The sequence below is a fragment of the Natator depressus genome, chromosome 27 (assembly GCF_965152275.1).
Source record: "Natator depressus isolate rNatDep1 chromosome 27, rNatDep2.hap1, whole genome shotgun sequence".
In the NCBI taxonomy this organism is placed as follows: Eukaryota; Metazoa; Chordata; order Testudines; family Cheloniidae; genus Natator; species Natator depressus.
In genome coordinates this window covers 11,238,193-11,257,777 of record NC_134260.1, presented here as the reverse complement: position 1 = coordinate 11,257,777, position 19,585 = coordinate 11,238,193, and the positions used below count along the sequence as shown (strand labels likewise).

Genomic DNA, 19,585 nt, shown 5'->3' with positions numbered 1-19,585 from the left:
ATCTCTTGGAGTCTTGATTTGTAGACTGGATGCCTTTTTAGAAGATATGCTTTAGCCACACACAAGTTATTTTGCTTAATATAGGGGTAATTGGGTAAAATTTACTGGCCTGTGCTATGCAGAAGGTCAGACTAGATGATCTAGAAGTCCCTTCTGGCCTTAAACTCTGTGGATCTTTAAATGTGCTGGGACTCTGTTCTGAATCGAGTGACTGATACCCTAGTATCCGTTTCCAGTTGTGTTGCTTGCTAGTAAAAAAAACAAAACAAAACAAAAAAAACCCCTCTGCCCCACGTGATTGAGCCGTGGGAGCAGGGGAATTGGAAAAAACATTTTCCAGTTATTCTGTGTTTTCATGAGAATGTTCTTCCATCATGGAAGTTTTTGAAATCGATACTACTTTAGCATTTATTTTCCATTTTTAGCAAGAAGAGGACAAAGTTCTGAAGTTAGTCCAGAAGAAGTTCTGTGCCAGTGGACCATATAGCGGTAAGATGAAGGCTAATAGCAGGAGTCGAGCCGTGCATCATATTGTATGCCACGCCAGCACTTCCGTGAAACTCAACTCTTGCACTGTCTGATTGCACAGGCAGGTGCCCTTTTAGGATTTAGATTTTTTTAAAATACTTGTTAAAACCCAAAGTTAAGCTAAGCCCTGGGTGCTCTTGCATTTTTAGAGTATGTCCTATGCTGCAAAGATAAACTCTGAGCCCAGGTCGATTGACAGGTTGATTGATTGAGGGTGTGGGGTTAAAAATAACTGTAGACATTCGGGCTTGGGCTGAAGCCCAAGCTCTGAAACCTAGGGCAGGGAAGGGCTCAGAGTCCAAATGTTAACACTGCCGTGTTTAGCCCCAAGCCTGAGCTCCACAAGCCTGAGACAGTCGACCCAGGCTCTAAGACTCTGCTCTGTGGGTTTTTCCTCAGCAGTGTAGACGTATCCTGAGTCTGCATGTCATTATCACATGTATCGGGGAGAGACTTTCACCTGTAAAATGTTTTTATATTAGCATATTAAGATGTTTAAACCTTTGTTCAATATCCAATCTAGGGCCTTGACTGCCATCTTAGCCCTGGTCTACACGGGAGGGGAATCGATCTAAGTTACGCAACTTCAACTACGTGAATAATGTAGCTGAAGTCGACGTACTTAGATCGACTTACCACCCCGTCGACTCCACCTGTGCCTCTCGCGGAGCTGGATACAGAAGTCGATGGGAGAGCGCTCGGGGATCGATTTATCGCATCTAGACTAGACACGATCAATCAATCCCGGCTGGATCGATCACTGCCTGCCAATCCGGCGGGTAGTGAAGACATACCCTCAAAGAGCTCATCTTGTGGGCCTCAGTAACTGAGTAAATTCTCCATGTATAAGAGCAAGCACAAGCTTGTCGTTTATAATTTAAGTAGATATAAATGCTGGTTAGCTACTGCATGTACAGAAATTAGAACGTTTTATTTCAGAAGTGATATATGGACTCCTGTTGTCAGATTCTAAAATCATCCTTTTCTCTCAGAGTCTTTGCCATTTTCCTGACTGTCAGAATAAGCTGACTTTAAACTGTAGTGTTGAATTGGCCACTGAAACCTGCTGGAACATTAGGCTGAACCTCTGTGTCGGGAAGTGTCTGCTACCTTCTTCCCTCAGGCTTCATTTTTTCTTTTCTCTTGTTTAGCGGAGGACTGCCCTCTGTGGATGGTTCCCATTAGTATTTGTACAAGTGATGACCCCAGCTGTGCCAAAATGCAAGTGCTGATGGACAAGCCAGAGCTGACGTTGGTTTTGAAAGATGTTAAACCAGGCCAGTGGGTGAAGGTGAGTTTGTTCAGAAGGGGACATACTCATGAGACTTAAACTCAACCTCATTGAGATGTTCCATGATGCTTCATTCAGGCCATTCATTTTCCTTTCCTACTCTTTTGTGTTGCAAGCCTGCTATGCTTCTGGTGGGTCTTGTCGGTGCCATTACCCTGCATTGGCTCTGCTCCATAGTGCTTGCTTAGGGGGGTCCTTTCCCTTTGAGGATTTGCTTCCAAGAGCGTTCTAGACAATGTAAACTCAAACCATTTAGAAGTCCAAGCTTGGAAAAGCTGACCGATGCCATTAAACTGTGGCAGCTTTTGAATTGAACTGTGGTGGCTTTTTGTGCATCCCCATAGCAACCACAGCTTAACTAAAGCCCATCCTGGCCAAAAATAGTCCTGTTTATCTTTCATGAGTGTGTAGAGTTTTTACTGGCTATTATCAGGCCAGTACAGATCTGCAAGTGAAAAACTCAGTGTTGAGGTCTTCTGTAGATAGTGATGCATGTATCAGAATCTAAATGTCAAAACTGAAAAACACTTGTTGGATAGCTGTCATATGAACTACTTAGGTTAAGGAATAATCATTCTTAAGGTAGAGAAGTACTTTGAAAAGTGACTCCATGAAATAACATTATGGGCCAGTCTCGCAGTGATTACATATCAAATGGGCGCTGTCCCATTCTTAACCTTCAGCAACTAAACACCTTAATCAGGAAATCCAAATTCCATATGGTAACACTGGCATCGATTATCCCATCTCTCCCCCAAGGGGCCTGGTTTGTGGCTCTTGGCATGGATGCCTACTTCCACATCGACATTCATCCGGCCCACCAGAAATTTCTCCATTTCCAGCTAGGACACCACCACTACCCATTCCAAGTCCTCCCTTTCGTCATAGCAACGGGTCCGTGAGTCTTCGTGAAAGTCTTTGCCGTCATAGCAGCACAAATACGCTGCCTTGGCTTATCGGTGTACTCCTACCTGGGCAACTGGCTCTTTGTTGCACTATCCCAAGAACTCACCTCCACCATCCTCACCCTTCGCACTCTCCTCACATCTCTAGGTATTTGCATCAACAAGGACAAGTCAGTGCTCCTGTCTACACAGATGATTCACTTTGTTGGGGCATGGCTCAGCTCCATTGTGGCATGAGCCTTCCTCCTGATGGACCGCTACTCTGACAGGCATAATTGCAGACCTGCATTTCAAGCCGAACACCGCAGTCTGCTGTTCTCGTTCGTTCTCTCTCTCTCTCCTTGGACATACCTCCGTCACACCACACACACATCTGCACATGCGTTTCCTCCACCTGCGGCTCCTCTCCATCTACAGACCCAACAAGGACTATTTGGAGGCCAGAATTATTCTGCAAACAGTTCTGGCCTCCCTCATGTGGTGGACCGATCCTTCCAAGGACATGGTCAGGACCCCATTCATCCTTCCCACCCTGCCGGCCACCATCACAACAGACACCTCCCTCGCAGGTTGGGGAGCCCATCTAGACCATCACAGTCCAGGAGGGTTGGATGCCACAAGAGGTCAGAATGCACATAAATGCGCTGGAACTGAGGGCAGTCCATTTTGCGTGCCAGGCATTTCTTCCTCTCATCTGGTCTCGGCACATTCAATTGCTCTCCCAACAACATCACAGTGGTCGTGTACATCAGCAAGCTGGGTGGCCACCTTCTGCACTGAGTCCATCCACTTTTAGAACTGGTGCATCGAACACCATGTGATGCTCCAAGCCGCATACCTCCCAGGCACCCAAGATTCCTTAGCCGACTCACTCAGAAGGACTCTCTACCTTGACCATGAGTGGGAGTTACACGAAGTCCCACTCGGATACCTCTTCCACAAATGGGGCATCCCACGGGGACCTCTTTGCTAACCGAAAGCGGCCCCTTTATTGCTGCGGGGAGCCATAGGGGAGGATTCACAGGGCCACACTCTTCTCCCCTAGACGGGTGACCTGCACTATGCCTTTTGCCCTCATTCCCCTCCTCCCACAAGTGTTATGCAAGATCCAGTGGGACCAAGCTACCGTAATACTTGTAGCCCTGTTGTGGCCACACCAGTTCTGGTTCATGGACCTCCTCATACTCTCCACTCACACACCACTTCGCCTCCGCTCACTCCCGGATCTCTTCACACAAGTTTGGGGCCAGGTTCAGCACCCTAACCCGGGCACTTTTCACCTCATGACCTGATATTTGGATGGGGCTCACGGGGAGACAGGGCCTGCTCCACCACAGTGCGAGACATCCTTAACCAAAGCAGAAGGGCATCAACCAGGGCCAGCTACCAGGCTACGTGGCAATGGTTCATCTTTTGGGCTCGCTGACATCAACACCCACTGAGTGTGATATTTATACCTATCTTCCTCGACTACCTTCTCAGTCTCAGAACGTCGGGCCTTTTTGATTGCAAAACGTCTCTCTCCGAGTCCATTTGGCAGCACTCGGTGCCCCTCACTCTTCCCTTCCCCATGGATGGTGCCTCTGTGTTTACACATCCTACCACTATCCATTTCGTGAAGAGTTTGCTCAATACCTTTCCGCCAGTACGCAAGCTTACACCTCTGTGGGTCCTTAACCTCATTCTCTCCACCCTCACAAAGCCACCTTTCGAGCTGCTGGCAGCATGCTCCCTGTCTGACCTCTCCATGAAGGTGATATTCTTGTTAGCCATCACTTCAGCTAGACGGGTCAGTGAACTGGCAGCCATGATAGCAGACTGCCCTTATACCGTATTCTACAAGAATAAAATTTCCTTACAGAATAAAACTTCCTCCCAAAAGTAGGGTCAGAGTTCCACCTAAAGCAGTGCATCCACCTACCTGTGTTCTGCCCCAAACCACACGCCTCCCATATGGACAGGGTCCTGCACTCCCTCGACATCTGCTGTGCCTTGGCATTCTATCTCCACAGGACTCACTCCTTTCACACGTCACCAAAACTATTTGTGGTCATTGCCAAGCCCTCTCCGCCCAACGAATCTCCAGATGGGTCTCCAGGTGCATCTTCGAATGCTACACACAATCCAACCTACCGCTGCCTGATGGAGTCACGGCACACTGTATGTAAGCACAAGCAGCCACGTCAGCCTGGCTCACAGATGTCTCGTGGCAAGACCTCTGTCATGCGGCAATCTGGTGCTCCGTACACACGTTCATGTTCCACTATGCCATCGCCCTAGCAGTGGCTGCGGAAGCTGCTGTAGGCCATGCCATACTGAAGACTGAATGTTCTTTCACCTGCCTTCGCACTGCTCACTACTCACCCCATATGGAGTATGCATAGGGACTATCACTCAAAGAGGAGAGGAGGTTACTTACCTGTAATTGGAGGTTCTTCGAGATATGTGATCCCTATTTGTATTCCAATACCTGCCCTCCATCCCTTCTGCTGCTGACTGGAGTACTCAGCGGTAAGAGGGATCCTGGAGAGGCACTGATCCACATAACCTATTATACCCTCGGCTGCGAGCACGAGGGGATGCACGATGCACATGTTGGTCAATGGACATTGCTAAGAAAACCTTCCAGACTCAGGCACATATGTGCATCCACGTATGGAATACACGTAGGGACCACATACCTCAAAGAACCTCCAGTTACAGGTAAGTAACATCCTCTTTTCCTGCTGGCAGTTCTGCAAGTTCACCCTGGAATCAGAGAATGAAGCTGAGTTCTTTCCTTCTCACCAGTAATAAGGGTGCATAACTTAAAAGACAATGGACTTGCACGGTTATCAGTGAGGGCAGGACTTGACCTGCGATATCTGTAATAGTGATGCCTGAGAAGGAAGGAACCCAACCCAAGATGAACTTGTAAGGCTAGCAGGTAGGAAAAAACATAGTTGTGTTTGTAAACAGATCATTTGATATGGACTCAGTGAGACACATCTGGAACCCTACACGGCCATTTCAGAGTCCCTTTTCAGATTAGAACTGCCCGGTGTTGCTTGATCTTTGGTCGTGTGGCGTTCAAGGGTGTTATACTTGTGGTGTGTTGGGACTTGACAGCTTTGACTCCTGCTTGCTTTAGTTGCATTACTATCTCCTTGAGAAGATTTTAAATTCCTCTTACTGGTTAGAGGAGAAACACTTCATCCTTGGACTCCAACAGAGGGAATTCTAAGAGGTTTAAAGTGGGGAGTGTAGGGCCCTGGGTGGGGTCCACGAAGATTAACCTTCAGATGTGCCTGTTGAGAATGGGAGGAGAGATGAGATCATATTGTTCAGAAATGTCACTTCCTCGCCCTTCTGAGAGAGAATCACCATCCTTTGTTATGCTTCGCTAAATCAGCCCACTGCCCGATGCAGTTACACCTGCAGAGGTATGAACTTACTTCTATCCTGTTTGGATGATAAATTCAAAGCCTGGCTGAGCTCTTTTACATCTTAACATGGTTAAATCCGCCTAGATGTTTGAACACCCATCTTGAGTCACTGAAATGTAATATTATGTCAGCTGGCATGTAGTTTATCAAGTTTGCTTACCACAAAGCACTTTTACACAGGACAGAGGAGTTTAGTTGTCTTTCTGCAGGAAGTAGAAAGAGATCTGCAAACTTGATTTGGATGGTTTCCAAATATTGCACTGGCATTGCCAATATCAGAATTGAATGGAGCTGGCTGTGGGGTGACGTTAGATACGCATTTTTGTTCTTCCTCTGTACTTAGATGTGCGTGTGTCTACACTGCAGTCCCCTTCACTGATTCCTGCAAGACCCAGAATGCTGCAGTCTGCCTTCAGTCATAGACAGAGGCATGTCCCTGTCACTCCATCCTCAAACAGCTCCACTGACACTGTTCGCTTTAAGCTTCCATTCAAAATTGCCCTCCTTGTTATAACTCTCCATGGAGTTGATCCAGTCTTACCTCATGGAGCTAGTTTCTCTCTGCTCTCTTCCCCACTAATTTAAATACTTACTAGCCTCTGTCTCCCCCACATAAACTTACCACTGATGGTGCACGAACTTTCACCTCTACAGCTCCTACCATTCTGGATATCTCTGCTTCAGCACACCTTATTTCAGATCTGTTCTCCCTTGTTCATACCTCTTAATTTCTTTTTCCCTCTGTGCTGTGCAAAATAGTTATGATTTTTAAATGACAGTGTGGCTGATTCTGCTGCATATACAGACAAGGACCATTTGAAAACTGTTTCCATATATTCCAGAAGAACAACAGTTGGCTTAATTATTCAGTGCTGGTAATGTTGGTTTTATTTTGGTGTATTTCAGTTAAACCTGGGAACAGTCGGGTTTTACCGTACTCAGTACAGCCCTGACCTGCTGGAGAGTTTAATACCAGCGATCCAAGACCTCTCCCTACCCCCTGTGGACAGGCTTGGGCTGCAGAATGATCTCTTCTCTCTGGTGAGCAACTCTCTTCCTGTCCTGTGTTGCAGATGATTAATAACGAGAACTACAGTTACTGTAACTATCAGTGTCTGAAGAGCCGGGCTCTGTTCCTGGAGTCAAAGCACCTTTGGGATTACTGCATACAGAGGATTATTAATGAGCTTTGCAAGTTAGAACTTGTACTATAAATTTAAATCCTGTGGCACCAACCTGAGCCTGCAACTCTGTTTTGCCATTTTCCACAAGGGTGTTTCACACTGTTTTTTTTATAAACAAATAGTATCTGAAAACTTCCCTTGCTTCTCTCACCTGAGTCAGGACTATTTCCTGATCCCTAAAAGGGTTTTGAGTAAAGGGCTTGTTGGGGAAGCTTGTCAACTGTCTTCCCTCTGGGGACAGAACCCATTTTTATGTCCCACATACTATACACGTATTTTTGAAACTGCATAGGGAATTGAGCGTTAGATATGAAACAGTCGACCCCCTTCTCCATTCCTGAAATGGGCTGGAGAAGGTCCTTCTTTGTTGAAAGAAATGACCGGTGGTTTTGGATTCAGTGTCCAAGCACAGATTTCCATTAAAGCAAGATGTACCAGCTTTGAATATCCCCTTTACAAGATACAAATGTCCCATGGCGGGGCGGGGGGGCTCTTGGAGCAGCTAGCTCCTGTAACTGAAGTCATACTTTCTTATATTGCCAGTCAGCAATCAGCTGAGGGATTTAAACACAATTTTGAGACTACATTGACGTCCTTTAATGACAGGTTTCAGAGTCGCAGCCGTGTTAGTCTGTATCCGCAAAAAGAAAAGGAGGACTTGTGGCACCTTAGAGACTAACAGATTTATTTGAGCATAAGCTTTTGTGAGCTACAGCTCACTTTTCCACTGAATGCATCCGATGAAGTGAGCTGTAGCTCACGGAAGCTTATGCTCAAATAAATTTGTTAGTCTCTAAGGTGCCACAAGTCCTCCTTTTCATTGACTTCCTGCAACTTTAGAGATAGAAATAGTCTTAAGCTTGTAAAGAATGCCACGGTTTAGCTGTTACAGTTTTTAAGGGGAAGCTGTCAATAGTTTTGGCCTGTAGTTTAGGTATTCGATACTGCTAGGAACAAAAATATTTTCATGACGCCTTTTTAAGGACAGTTATTTAATTCTTTTCTCATAGTGGAGGGAACAACAATTTTGTGCTAGCGCCCAAGAATTGGGAAATGAAACTGACTTCCCTAGTTTCACTGTCCCTGCTGAATGAATGGTAACAAGTAAAATGTAGATGTTTAATCCGAAGGGAGGTTTCAGTGGGCACAGAATCTGACTGGGATTAAGGAAGGTCTCGGGCTTGGGGGAGGAGATTTCTGTTGTCAGCCCTAACACAAACATACTGTGACTTTGGGAAAGTTGCTTAAGCTCTGTGCCTCGGTTTTCCCATTATTATCTTTAGCCTCCTTCTTATAGAGTGCTTTGTCTGCCGTTCAAATGCACTCTGGGTGCTGTGTCTTATTAATAAGAAGGCAGGTGAGAAATTCTCAATAGACTCATCTTGGCACCATCTTTCTCCATACACAAGTGCAGCTCACACTCAGACCCTGTAGACTGCAAAGAGGAAAGAATGTTAAATAACTATCTGGTGAACTACTGACTGTTTCAGTTCTGTTTGGAGATGAGTTTAATCTGTCTCTTTTCCTCTCCCAGGCCCGAGCTGGAATCATTAGCACTGTAGATGTTCTAAAAGTCATGGAGGCTTTTGTGAATGAGCCCAATTATACAGTGTGGAGCGACCTGAGCTGTAACCTGGGGATTCTCTCAACTCTCTTGTCCCACACAGACTTCTATGAGGAAATCCAGGTGTTTGTGAAAGATGTCTTTTCACCCATAGGGGAGAGGCTGGGATGGGACCCCAAACCTGGAGAGGGTAGGAGATTTTTTTATGCTACGGAATTTAATAGTGGTTTTGAAATACTGCTATGTGATGAATAGGTTAAAAGTTTTGGGGGGTGGGGCATTGCTGCTGGTGTGTTTAGAAAAATGTTCCTCATGTTTTCCTGCTGCAGTTAAAGCCAGCTGACATGGTAAAATCCATCTCAGCATGTATCTTTGCAGCTTGAGAGGTCTCTTATCCTAGCTCTGAGTCTGACAGTGCAAAGATTGCAAGGTTAATGAAAAACTTTACGCATGCACAACTTGTCTTGGACTAATCTGAGTTATGTTGTAGCAAAGCATTGACGGGCTCAAATGGGCATTATACTTAATTTCAGTAGGCCAGATTACAGCTCTAACTATCTGTGTCTAGCCTGCAAAATCCCCTTTTCGTGAACCTCTACTCAAAAGTCAATGCATTGTCCAGTGGAGCCAGGGGTGTGGAAAAGATCTAGCTTTTTCATACAGTTTACAAGGATGTGGGAGAGAAAACGATTGTGCATTTATAGCCTATCCTAATGGCTGTAGGTCATGAATGGAGCTGCTTAAATATTGTCCCAAATTAATTTTTCTCTCTTCCCTACCCTTGTTTATCAGGTCATCTGGATGCACTTCTGAGGGGCCTGGTTTTGGGAAAACTAGGAAAAGCTGGGCATAAGGCAACATTAGAAGAAGCGCGACGTCGGTTTAAGGACCATGTAGAAGGAAAACACATCCTGTCAGCTGACCTGAGAAGTCCTGTAGGTTACTGTGAACTCTGCTTCCTAATGGAGCCAAACCCATTTTCACTCTGCCCCTTGTTCTGTACCAAACTGTCGTATTTACAGTGACCAGAATTAGTATGAGTCCCATACTGCAGCACTGCCTGCCTAGGTTTTTGTCCCTGAATTAGGTTTGTACTGAGCAGATCTTGCCTTTTTTGAATTTTGCTTCTAGCAAGTTTGCAATGCTCCTGATTGCTTTGGAACTTATTAGTGAACTGATCCCCATCCCCTTTGGCAAGCCAGAAGAAATCAGTGCCACAGAAGTAAAGTTGGTTGGTAAATGCATTTCTGCTGTGCCCGATATTGAATTGCGGCTGGCTCCTAGTCAGCAATTCACAGTTTAATCCTTAAATTGCTGGCTTTCTCCAGGCAGCTGACTGAATGCTTATAGGTGTTTAGTCTCATGAGGACTAAAATGCTTTATTTAACTGAAATAATTGGGCTTAACATAGGAGTATTTGGATAAAATTCAGTGGCCTGTGATATATAGGAGGTGAGACCAGATCATCTAATGGTTCCACCTGGCCTTAAACTCTGTTAATCTTTGTATATATATCTGTCACCAGTGAGTTACTGTAGTTTAATAAAACATTTAATCTTTCACTAGTATGCTATTTAGCATGTCCACAAAAATCCTAATTATCTCTATCACCAGATCAGGGGTTGAAAATGACATCGGTCTGAAATCTGGGACTTGCTTCATTCAGTCAGTACTGGACCAGTACCAAATAGCACTGACTAGATCAAAGGATTGGTAACAGTTTTAAGATCCAGATATCTTGTGAATTACCAGAACCAGGAATGGTTTGTGCCGTACCCAACTGGAAATCACTTCACTGTCATTGCTTTCTTGCAACTGCCTCCTGGCACCATTGTCCCATGTTTAATTTCCAACATGATTTTAGCAGCCAAAATCTCTCTCTCCCTTTTACAGTTAGATTTAAGCATGATAGTGTTTTTTAAAGTATTGATTTCTAGCTTTGAGGTTTCCTGAAGTGTGACTTGAAACAGGAGGGCAAGGAGCAAGACAGATCTTTAAAGTCCACTATCTTGTGACTTACTGGGGCTGGTCCAATACTAATATTTTCAGGACCAGTAAACTTTTCCAAGATCTGGTCCCAGACCACTGGTGAGAGAAATTTATTATTGCAGATCACTTACATTGTAAGAGAACTCCTATGGGTACTCTTGTGTACAATGCCTTACCTATAGCCCATTCATCCATTTTGCCATCTTTTCCTCTGTCTTTCTGTTTCTAAAAGCCTGCTTTTCAAGGAGCGTTCCTTGTTTGTGTTCTCTCTTAGGTATATGTAACAGTTTTGAAGCATGGAGATGGTGCTACTTTAGACACTATGTTAAAGGTGAGTGCGTTCTTGTTGCTTTATGTTCCTGTCACCTCAAGATCTGTCCTTTTATCCGGCCAGGAACTAAATATTCTTCCTCATGAACTGATCTATGAGACAGTTGGTCTGAAGCTAGTGTCGCTCCCATCTTCTGCAGGTGATGTGGAAGCTAGTTTGCCACAGTACTGTTTGGTTACAGATAGTGTTAAGGTGCCATCTAGTGGGCTCCTACACCTGTTTTTTCTTAAAACAATGCACCATTGCTCAAAGGAGCGGTGCCTGCTTGACCCTACGTAAACGAAGTGGTGAGTAGTCCAGTGCAGATTACCAATTGGCTACGTGCCCCATTGCTGGGCTGATAATGTGGAAGAGCTGAGGGAGTATGTATAGCCATGTAGTACCACATGTCCACTTCATAATCTCCAATACTTGAATGCCAGCCGTACAGCCCCAGGATATTGTGAAGGATTTTCTGTACAGGGTAAGAATCCACGTAACGATTGCTCCTAATCTGTGCTGTGTTTAACACTGCTTACTCTTGTTCCCTGAAGCTACACAAACAAGCAGAGATGCAGGAGGAGAAGAACCGAATTGAGCGAGTTCTCGGAGCCATCTCTCAACCTGAACTGATCCAAAAAGTTCTGACCTTTGCACTTTCAGTAAGTTATCAGAGGGGTTGGTACTTGTCTACCTCATGGGAACAGGGTTGTTATTGAGCACCCTGAGGTAGTAGGATGGAAGGCTCTAGGGTAGGGTGAAGTATCAGAACTGCTTTTGAAAAGGACCCACCAAACTTTGGCCTTGTTGCCAAATCTTCTAGAGTCGTTCTGTATCCCATGATTAACGTGGCATAGACTTCTCAAGGCCCTGGGGTCAGGCCCAAGAGGGGTATTGAGGGGGAGTGTGAAGGGGTGTCACCTGTCTTTGAATTTTAATGTTCAGCCCTAGACTGAGGATCTCTGCCCTCAGTCCCCAGGGTTAGTCATTCTCCTGTTTAACTAGTGGCAGCTCTTCCTCATGGACTAGCTTGTTGCTCTCTACCTTAAAAAGTCAACGGGTGAACAGCCTGGGAGAACAGAAGCTGATCGATGCTGCCTACAAGCGCAACCTCTGAAAAGTGCCGTGGGAAATAAAGCCAATGGTCTATTTCCGAGGACACTGGCCTGAATGTTTGCTTCCTCCTTGTTTGCAGGAAGAGGTACGTCCCCAGGATACCGTGTCTGTTATCGGTGGAGTGGCTGGAAGCAGCAAGCAGGGGAGAAGAGCTGCCTGGAAATTTGTAAAGGACAATTGGGAGGAACTTTATAATCGCTATCAGGGTGGATTCTTAATATCCAGACTAATAAAGGTATGTGCAGTTGCTTGGAAACTTTGGGCATGTCGTTAATTACATCTAGACAGTTCTAATTAAAATGGTTCTCCTTAAAACATAAATATTCTTATCCCTTTTCAGCTATCGGTGGATGGATTTGCAATTGATAAAATGGCTGCAGAAGTTAAGGTAAGACTCATCTTGCTTTAATCTTGTCCTCTAACATAACAAAAGAGTGACTAGCTTTCTTTGACAGGCACAAGAGAGGGGGAGCCAGAAACTCCTGATTTCAAATCCCAGCTTTTTCTGTTGACTCTCTGGCTGTGATTTTGGCCAGGGCACTTAACCTCTGTGTCTCAGGCCTTGTCAACATGAGAAGGTTCCACTGGTTTCAATAAACTGGTTTTTAACCTGATTTCGCTGAACCAGTGCAAACCCCTGTGTGGATGCTTACTTTGGCTTCGCTTAATCTGATGCCTATTCGATTCAGAGTAAACTGCAATAAACCTGGTTTGAACTAGAATAAGTGTCCACATAGCTTTTTGCACTGGTTTAACTAAATTGATTTAAAATCATCCCGTTAGGTAAACTTGGGCAACTTTTGTTATCTGGACTAGCCCTGTTTCCACCATTTGTAAATTGGAATTAAAACCTCCATATGTCAGAAGTGGTGGGGTGGTTAACTGTCTAATGTTCATTGTTTTATGATGTAAAGTGCTACGTAAACTGTAAAGCGAATTGATTATAGAGAGGCTTTAGTACCACTATAATTAAGGTGGAGACTAGCTTACTGTTTAACAGCTGATTTTTCCAACTGCTCTAAAATTCACATATTTGGATTGTCTTGAAAATTCCTGTACCTCGTGGGGATCCAGGATAGATTAGTGGTCTAAATTTGAGGTCATTTGGCCTAGGGGTTCCCAAGATATGGTCCTCTTAAAATAATCATGACATCAAAATGTTGTAACTTTTTTGTGTACCTGGGGCTCAAACTGATCTTACTCGCTCAGGATTGATCTCAACTAATGTCTGGCTCCCACTTCCTCTCTGGAAAAGCAATGTTAAAAAAGTTAGAGTAAAAGCTGAACACCAGTGTGGCTAGAGCCAGGATGAGGAGCCAGAGAGTCATTTGCCGGTGTACAGCTACACTGGGGCTCTGTTGCAAGCCGGAGCGTTTGCAGACAGTCTGATGTCAGAGTATGTGGCTGGCTCAATGCGACAAGCTTTGGCCACTGAATCTGAGCGGCACCCATATACTGAGAGTTCAAGGCCTGTCCTTGGCAGCTTTCTGCACATGTGTTGTGTACATTATTTTCTCTTTGCCTGCAGAGGCTCCTTCTGGAAATAAATATCCGATGTTAAAAATTTGTCACATGGCCCTTTTTAAAACGCGTGTTGTCATAGCCCTGTTGTTCCCAGGGTATTAGAGAGATAAGATGAGGGAGGTAATATCTTCTGGTTGGTCCAGTAAAAGAGATTACCTCACCCACATTTCCTCCTTCATTAGAACAGTCGTAGCAAACCTCAAAGGATATTTTTCTCCCACAAATGCTATAGAAAAATCTAACCGTGCACAAACTGCAGTAAACAATTAAAAATGATACTCTGACCCCAAAGACAGTTTTTGTAGACCTTTTTCATCCCTGTTAAAATGGAAATCCCTAATGCAACCATAACAGGTGGTACTATTGCTCCATCATAATTGGCAGATTCTCCATTTCTTGATGTCTTCAGATCAAGGCTGGTTGCCTTTCTGGAAGAGATACTTAAGCTAAACACAAGCTATTGGGCTCAATATAGGGGTAACAGGGTGAAATGTAATGGCCTGTGTTATACAGGAGGTCAGACTAGATGATCTAATGGGCTCTTTTGACCTTAACTTCTACGAATCTTTAAATAATATAGCTGTCACACAGGGCCTGGAGTAGTGTTTAGTTTGGCAAGTTGGGGTCATTTGGTCAAGGGGTTTCTCAGATACAACCCCCCCATAAGAAGATGGTTTTAACATTCAGATTGTTCCAGAAGCATAGTAAGATTGTCTCAAAAATTGGTGTGTTGGAGCGGGGCTGGGTTTGACTTTGGAGAATAGAGGGGAAGAACACTCAGTGAGATGAATGAGCCACATCACACCTCTACAATCCTCCTGTGCTGCAGGGGATTGTGCAGAACCCCTGTCCCCTACACAAAAGTCAGCCACTTATCCAGAGAAGTCAACGGAGTACTTTGTAATGCCGTTTCCTTCATTATTGATACTATTACCTTGTTCACTAATGTGCTAATTCTCAGTGGCTCTCCTAGTCAATAGTATGAGTTAGTGAGGTTCTGCTATCGTGGGGAAGAGCTAGTATGCAAATAAATTTAATGATTATTCATCCTTATTCTGACAGCATCCTCTGCTCTGCTCCTGTAGTCAGTTAATTCTAAAATGCTAAGTGACAGTCTTTAATGGAGTGCTCTCTGGCTGGAATTATTTCCATGTGGTCAACTTCCATTCTTCTGGGGGAGTGGAGAGAAGGGCAGGCCTCCATGCTCTTAGCAGTGCCCCTTCTCCTCTGGGGCCAGAGGCCCATTTAAAAGCAGCATGTTAAACAAAACAAAACAAAAAAAAAAAATCTGACCGTTAACAAAGTTATTAGTAATCCTAAAGGGCCTTGGGCTTAATTTAGTGTCTTCCAAGTAGCCTCATGATAGTCACACCTGGGATTTGTTTCTCATTTGCTGCCCTTCCATGATGAGATGCATGCTGGATCTGTCTTTGTTTAAGCTCAGTTTGCTGTCGCTGGTAGTCAGTGCATAGTGGTAGAAGGCTCTGTCTGAACCAGTTTGCAAAGATAATGCTGTGGATTTTCCCTGCCAGAGCAGACATTTTGCTGTTCCCCAGCAGTACCTGTGGTTACACAAGTAGCTCTAGCAAACTAAGAGCCCCATCCTGTGGCCTTTACTCACCCAGCTAAGCTCACTGACATCATTCTCTCTTCTCGCATGAGTAAGGGCTCCCAGGAGCTAGATATTGTGTAATCATATTTTGTAGAAAGACTTTCTACCCAACTGGTGAATTTGACCATTTAAAAAAACATATTTTGTCTATGGGTGTTACCCCTTTATGGATGATGTTGTGTGTTTTGTTCAGGCCTTCTTTGAGACTCACCCTGCTCCATCAGCAGAACGCACTGTCCAGCAGTGCTGTGAAAATATCTTGCTGAATGCAGCTTGGCTGAATCGGGACGCCGAGAGCATCCACCAATATCTTCTGCAGCGCAAGGCCCCGCCAGCCATGGTGTGAATCTGTGCATGCGGCTGCTGCAATCCTACTGCCTCGTCAGGGGGAGAGGGAGGAGCTACCCAACAGCTGATTCATATGCCAAGAATTTGGAGTCTTTTCTCAAAGCGATGGGGATTGGACAATGAATGTAGTTAACTGGTTCCTGCTCACACTCCAGAATTAAATTCTATTAAAAAAAAATTATCAGCAATTCAGCAAAAAAAAAGTCTGTAAATATGATAGTAATAAAATAGAGCATAACAAAACTGTGAAACTTCCTCAAGCCTTGTCAGTGGTTCAAATATTTAACACCCCCTTCCTACACTCTTATTGACAGATGTTCTGTTTTTTTACATCCCTTAAAAAGGAAACCAGAGGCTCTGGGTCAGTGGAATTTTGTGATAAGTCTGGGGCAGGAATGGGTTAACACCTCTGTGTAAGACAGAGACCTACAAGACACTGAAGTGCGCGTTGTGTGGAACAGTTCACTATGAGAGGCAGGTCGCTGGTATAACAGTCTGAATCTGTGCATAAATTCCACCTGTGTGGTTTTGGGGAGATTATTTTCCTGCAAACTCCAATCAAATCCAAGGATAGTAGGTCCCCCCGCATCCCTTCTGTGTCGCCTCTTGGCAAAAAGAAAAATATTCTGTTGCTCTTTGGTTTTTCTCCATGGTTCCACTTGCTGATGTCCTTCTTAGAGATAAAGGAATTGTTAAAGAAACCTCTTTCACAGCCACATTAAATAAGAGATCAATTCAGGCAATATTTTTCCCCTTATTAAATGCACCCTCGAATTGCATGTGAATGAGGAGCTAGAGTAGCGTGTGACTGGTTCCCCTCAGCCGCTGTTCAGGGGCGGCACCGTTACTTGTTTAAAAGATCTGGCTTGTCCAGCCTCCTCACAGCCGTAGCCACACTTGCTTTTAGTTTTGTTCCTTTGCTGTGATGTCGATGGTCATTTGATTCCGAAGCCTTAAATTAGTGATAACTGGTGTGACTTAAATGAAGTCTAAGCTGTGTGCCATCATTGACTTCACAAAACAGCATGGTCTACTAAGCAGACAACACCATTTAATCAATGAACGTTTGAGTTCCCACGGTTTTTTTTTTAACAGGAATTCATATTTGGTGTGGCTTAACTGTGTTTCAGAAGGTCATCAGACTAACTGTCCGACTGCTTCCCTGAAATTTTTTGTGCTATTGTTTTAAAAAAAAAAAATTAAAACAGTTGGCGTTAATAAAAATGTCAATGTGAAATCCATGCCCTGCTTTTTGTGTTCTGTTCGCGGTCTGAGGAGGCGCTGCTTCAGATTAATCGTCGCAGCTTGGAAAGCTTCTTACATTTCCATAGAATGCTGTTGGTCATTTGTCCACTGTGGCTTTTAACTTCCCGAAGGAGCACTTGTCCCCAACCTCTTTTCCCCTCCTGCAGCTGTTCATAGGGTACCGGACGAGCTAACCATATGGAGATCAGAAGACCTGTATATCTTGTATAGCATTTTGCATGCAGCCTATTTCCCAAACACGACAGAACTAATGGCCGAGGGACAGAATTTACGAAGGGTGGACAAGGGAGGAGAGATTCCAAATCTCAGCTGAAAACACGAGGTGAAGAGTCAGGGTGATAAAGATGCAGCAAGACGTTTAAAGTGGCAGGAGCTGCAGAGGAGCTTGTGCACCAGCAGAGATGAGATTATCTAGCGGTACAGAGAAAGGGGAATAAAATAGAAACTAGTGGTATAAAGACTGCGGGCGCAAGGCATCATGGGCTTTAAAAGCCAAGGAGGGAACTTGGAGCTGAATCCTGAAATGGAAAGGGAAGCAGTAAAGGAGACGGAATTGGGTTAATGTGGCCATGCTTAATGTGTGTGTGACAGGAGCGGGGAGGAACATTTTGCATAAGCTATAGGCAGGCAAGCTGGGACTCAAAGCTACAGAAGGATGCTCAAGGCATGGATCACTTGAGCAAAGATACTGAGTCACAGCGGTGAAGTACATGGGTAACAGGCAGCTTTATAGCTATGGCAGATGTGGGTTATTGAGCATCTTGAGCATATAATGGTTGGTCTGAAAAACACCAGCATCCCTAGAGAGTGTGGCTACATGGTCAGAAATGTGATTGAAATGTGATTAAAATAGGCAGTTGGTCTGCTCCCTACATGTTCTGAGTCATATCGACTTCATTTACTGACCCAAACCATTTTTTCCTTGCTGTCAGGGCTGCAGTGCCAATGTAACTGCAGAAGAGCAAGCTGGTTTCTCTTCTGCCTCTTGTGCGCTGACCAAATAACCTGGCAAGTTCTCCAGTGTGATTGGTGATGTATGAAGAGAACAGAGTGCTGTCTGGTTTTTTGACACCAGAGGCAGCTGCTAAGTTAAGACCGTCTCATTTTGACTTGTAAACGAAGCATATTTGATTTGCAAGTTATTGAGGTAGAACAACAAAAAGAACAACTGTGAGCTGTAGCTCACAAAAGCTTATGCTCAAATAAATTGGTTAGTCTCTAAGGTGCCACAAGTCCTCCTTTTTCTTTTTGCGAATACAGACTAACCCGGCTGCGACTCTGAAATTTGTGGTCACTGTTCAGTTGGCTGACTAACAAATTGAAAGCTTGGGTCTTCTGGATCCAGGAGAGTTGATCTAGGTTGGATCCCGGATGAAAATAAATCTCATTTCTTTTGTCCACGTCAATGCAATCATCCTGCAACTTGGTACAAACTAGTACCCTGTCTAAAGAGATCCAGGACAGGAGTAGCAGGAGTTGCTGCAGATCAGGACTGAGCTGCCTTGGTGGAGCTTGGCCTGAGGCTTGGGTGATGAACAACAGGAATTTTGCAGGTTAGGAGTAAGGTGTATTTTGCAATGGTGTGTGCAGCCCATGGTTGGAACATCAGGGATGATTATAAGTAACTTCCATGTCAGCTCATTAAACAAAGGCTCCACTGTATTGCATTTGGAAGTTAAGCCCATGAAATGTTACACAGAATTCTGTTTGTTCTTTTTCCCCCTTCTCGTCTGTTTCACTCTTTATCCCACTAGCTCCTCACTGAGATCTAAAGAGGCAGGAAGTAGGAGACGGACAGCACGGAAAGCAGTACTAAAAGCTTTCCAAGCCTGCTTTGGAGAAGTTTGCTTCCATCCCATCCCATCGCTGGCCTCGCAATACCACCAAATCTATTCTCCCTGCAGGAACCTTGGTACTAGGCTGACTCACATCCCAAGGTGGTTTGTGGAAAAATCTGTATCGAATCTGTTATCCTCCCTCACTGAAACATCGGCTTTCTGAGGGTCTCATCTGACAATCTGGGTATATTCTACATACCTACCAGGGCTTATAGCTCCTGGTCATGCTATATCCCTAAGTGTAAGTGTGAGAAGCAGCGAGCGAAGTGAACTCCTGGGGTCTAATCCTGGTGGCTGTGACACTTTGGAGGAGTAATCTATGCCTCGTCTTGGGTACCACACTTGCCTCCCAGGCAGGCTGAGGTCTGAGTGAATCTTAAACACTAAGATGCTGTCGTGAAAGGTTCCTTACCCCCTTCCCGTGTTACTCTGCATACTGGAGTGGAGGGCTAGGGTAATGGCACCTCAGCCTCGGGGACTTTGCTGATTTCTGTCCCAGACTGGTTGTGCTGGGATTGCAACCATACACATCCTGTGTGGAATGTCCCTTTAAAGGAGCAGGAGCTTTGCATGTGCTAGAATGGCAGGTGGGCTTTGCTAAGCTCCAGGATCGAAACACCCCCGCTTGGAAATGGTGCCTCTGATCCCCTATCTGGTCTTCTGACAGCTGTGCTAAAGCAGCTCA

The 19,585-nt window shown here is 44.8% G+C and overlaps 1 protein-coding gene across 1 annotated transcript in view; it reads left to right on the top strand.

Moving 5' to 3' along the window:
* The window catches only part of NPEPPS (aminopeptidase puromycin sensitive), a 61,242-nt gene extending 44,276 nt beyond the window's left edge, over nt 1-16,966 (top strand). Inside the window, exons 14-23 of the mRNA XM_074940921.1 lie at nt 426-489; nt 1,680-1,819; nt 7,056-7,190; nt 8,868-9,087; nt 9,690-9,832; nt 11,161-11,217; nt 11,751-11,858; nt 12,392-12,547; nt 12,653-12,700; nt 15,642-16,966. Of these exons, the coding sequence (XP_074797022.1) occupies nt 426-489; nt 1,680-1,819; nt 7,056-7,190; nt 8,868-9,087; nt 9,690-9,832; nt 11,161-11,217; nt 11,751-11,858; nt 12,392-12,547; nt 12,653-12,700; nt 15,642-15,794 (1,224 nt within the window). The 3' untranslated portion in view covers nt 15,795-16,966. The remainder of the gene's footprint in view (nt 1-425; nt 490-1,679; nt 1,820-7,055; nt 7,191-8,867; nt 9,088-9,689; nt 9,833-11,160; nt 11,218-11,750; nt 11,859-12,391; nt 12,548-12,652; nt 12,701-15,641) is intronic.
* The last annotated feature ends 2,619 nt before the right edge of the window (nt 16,967-19,585 follow it).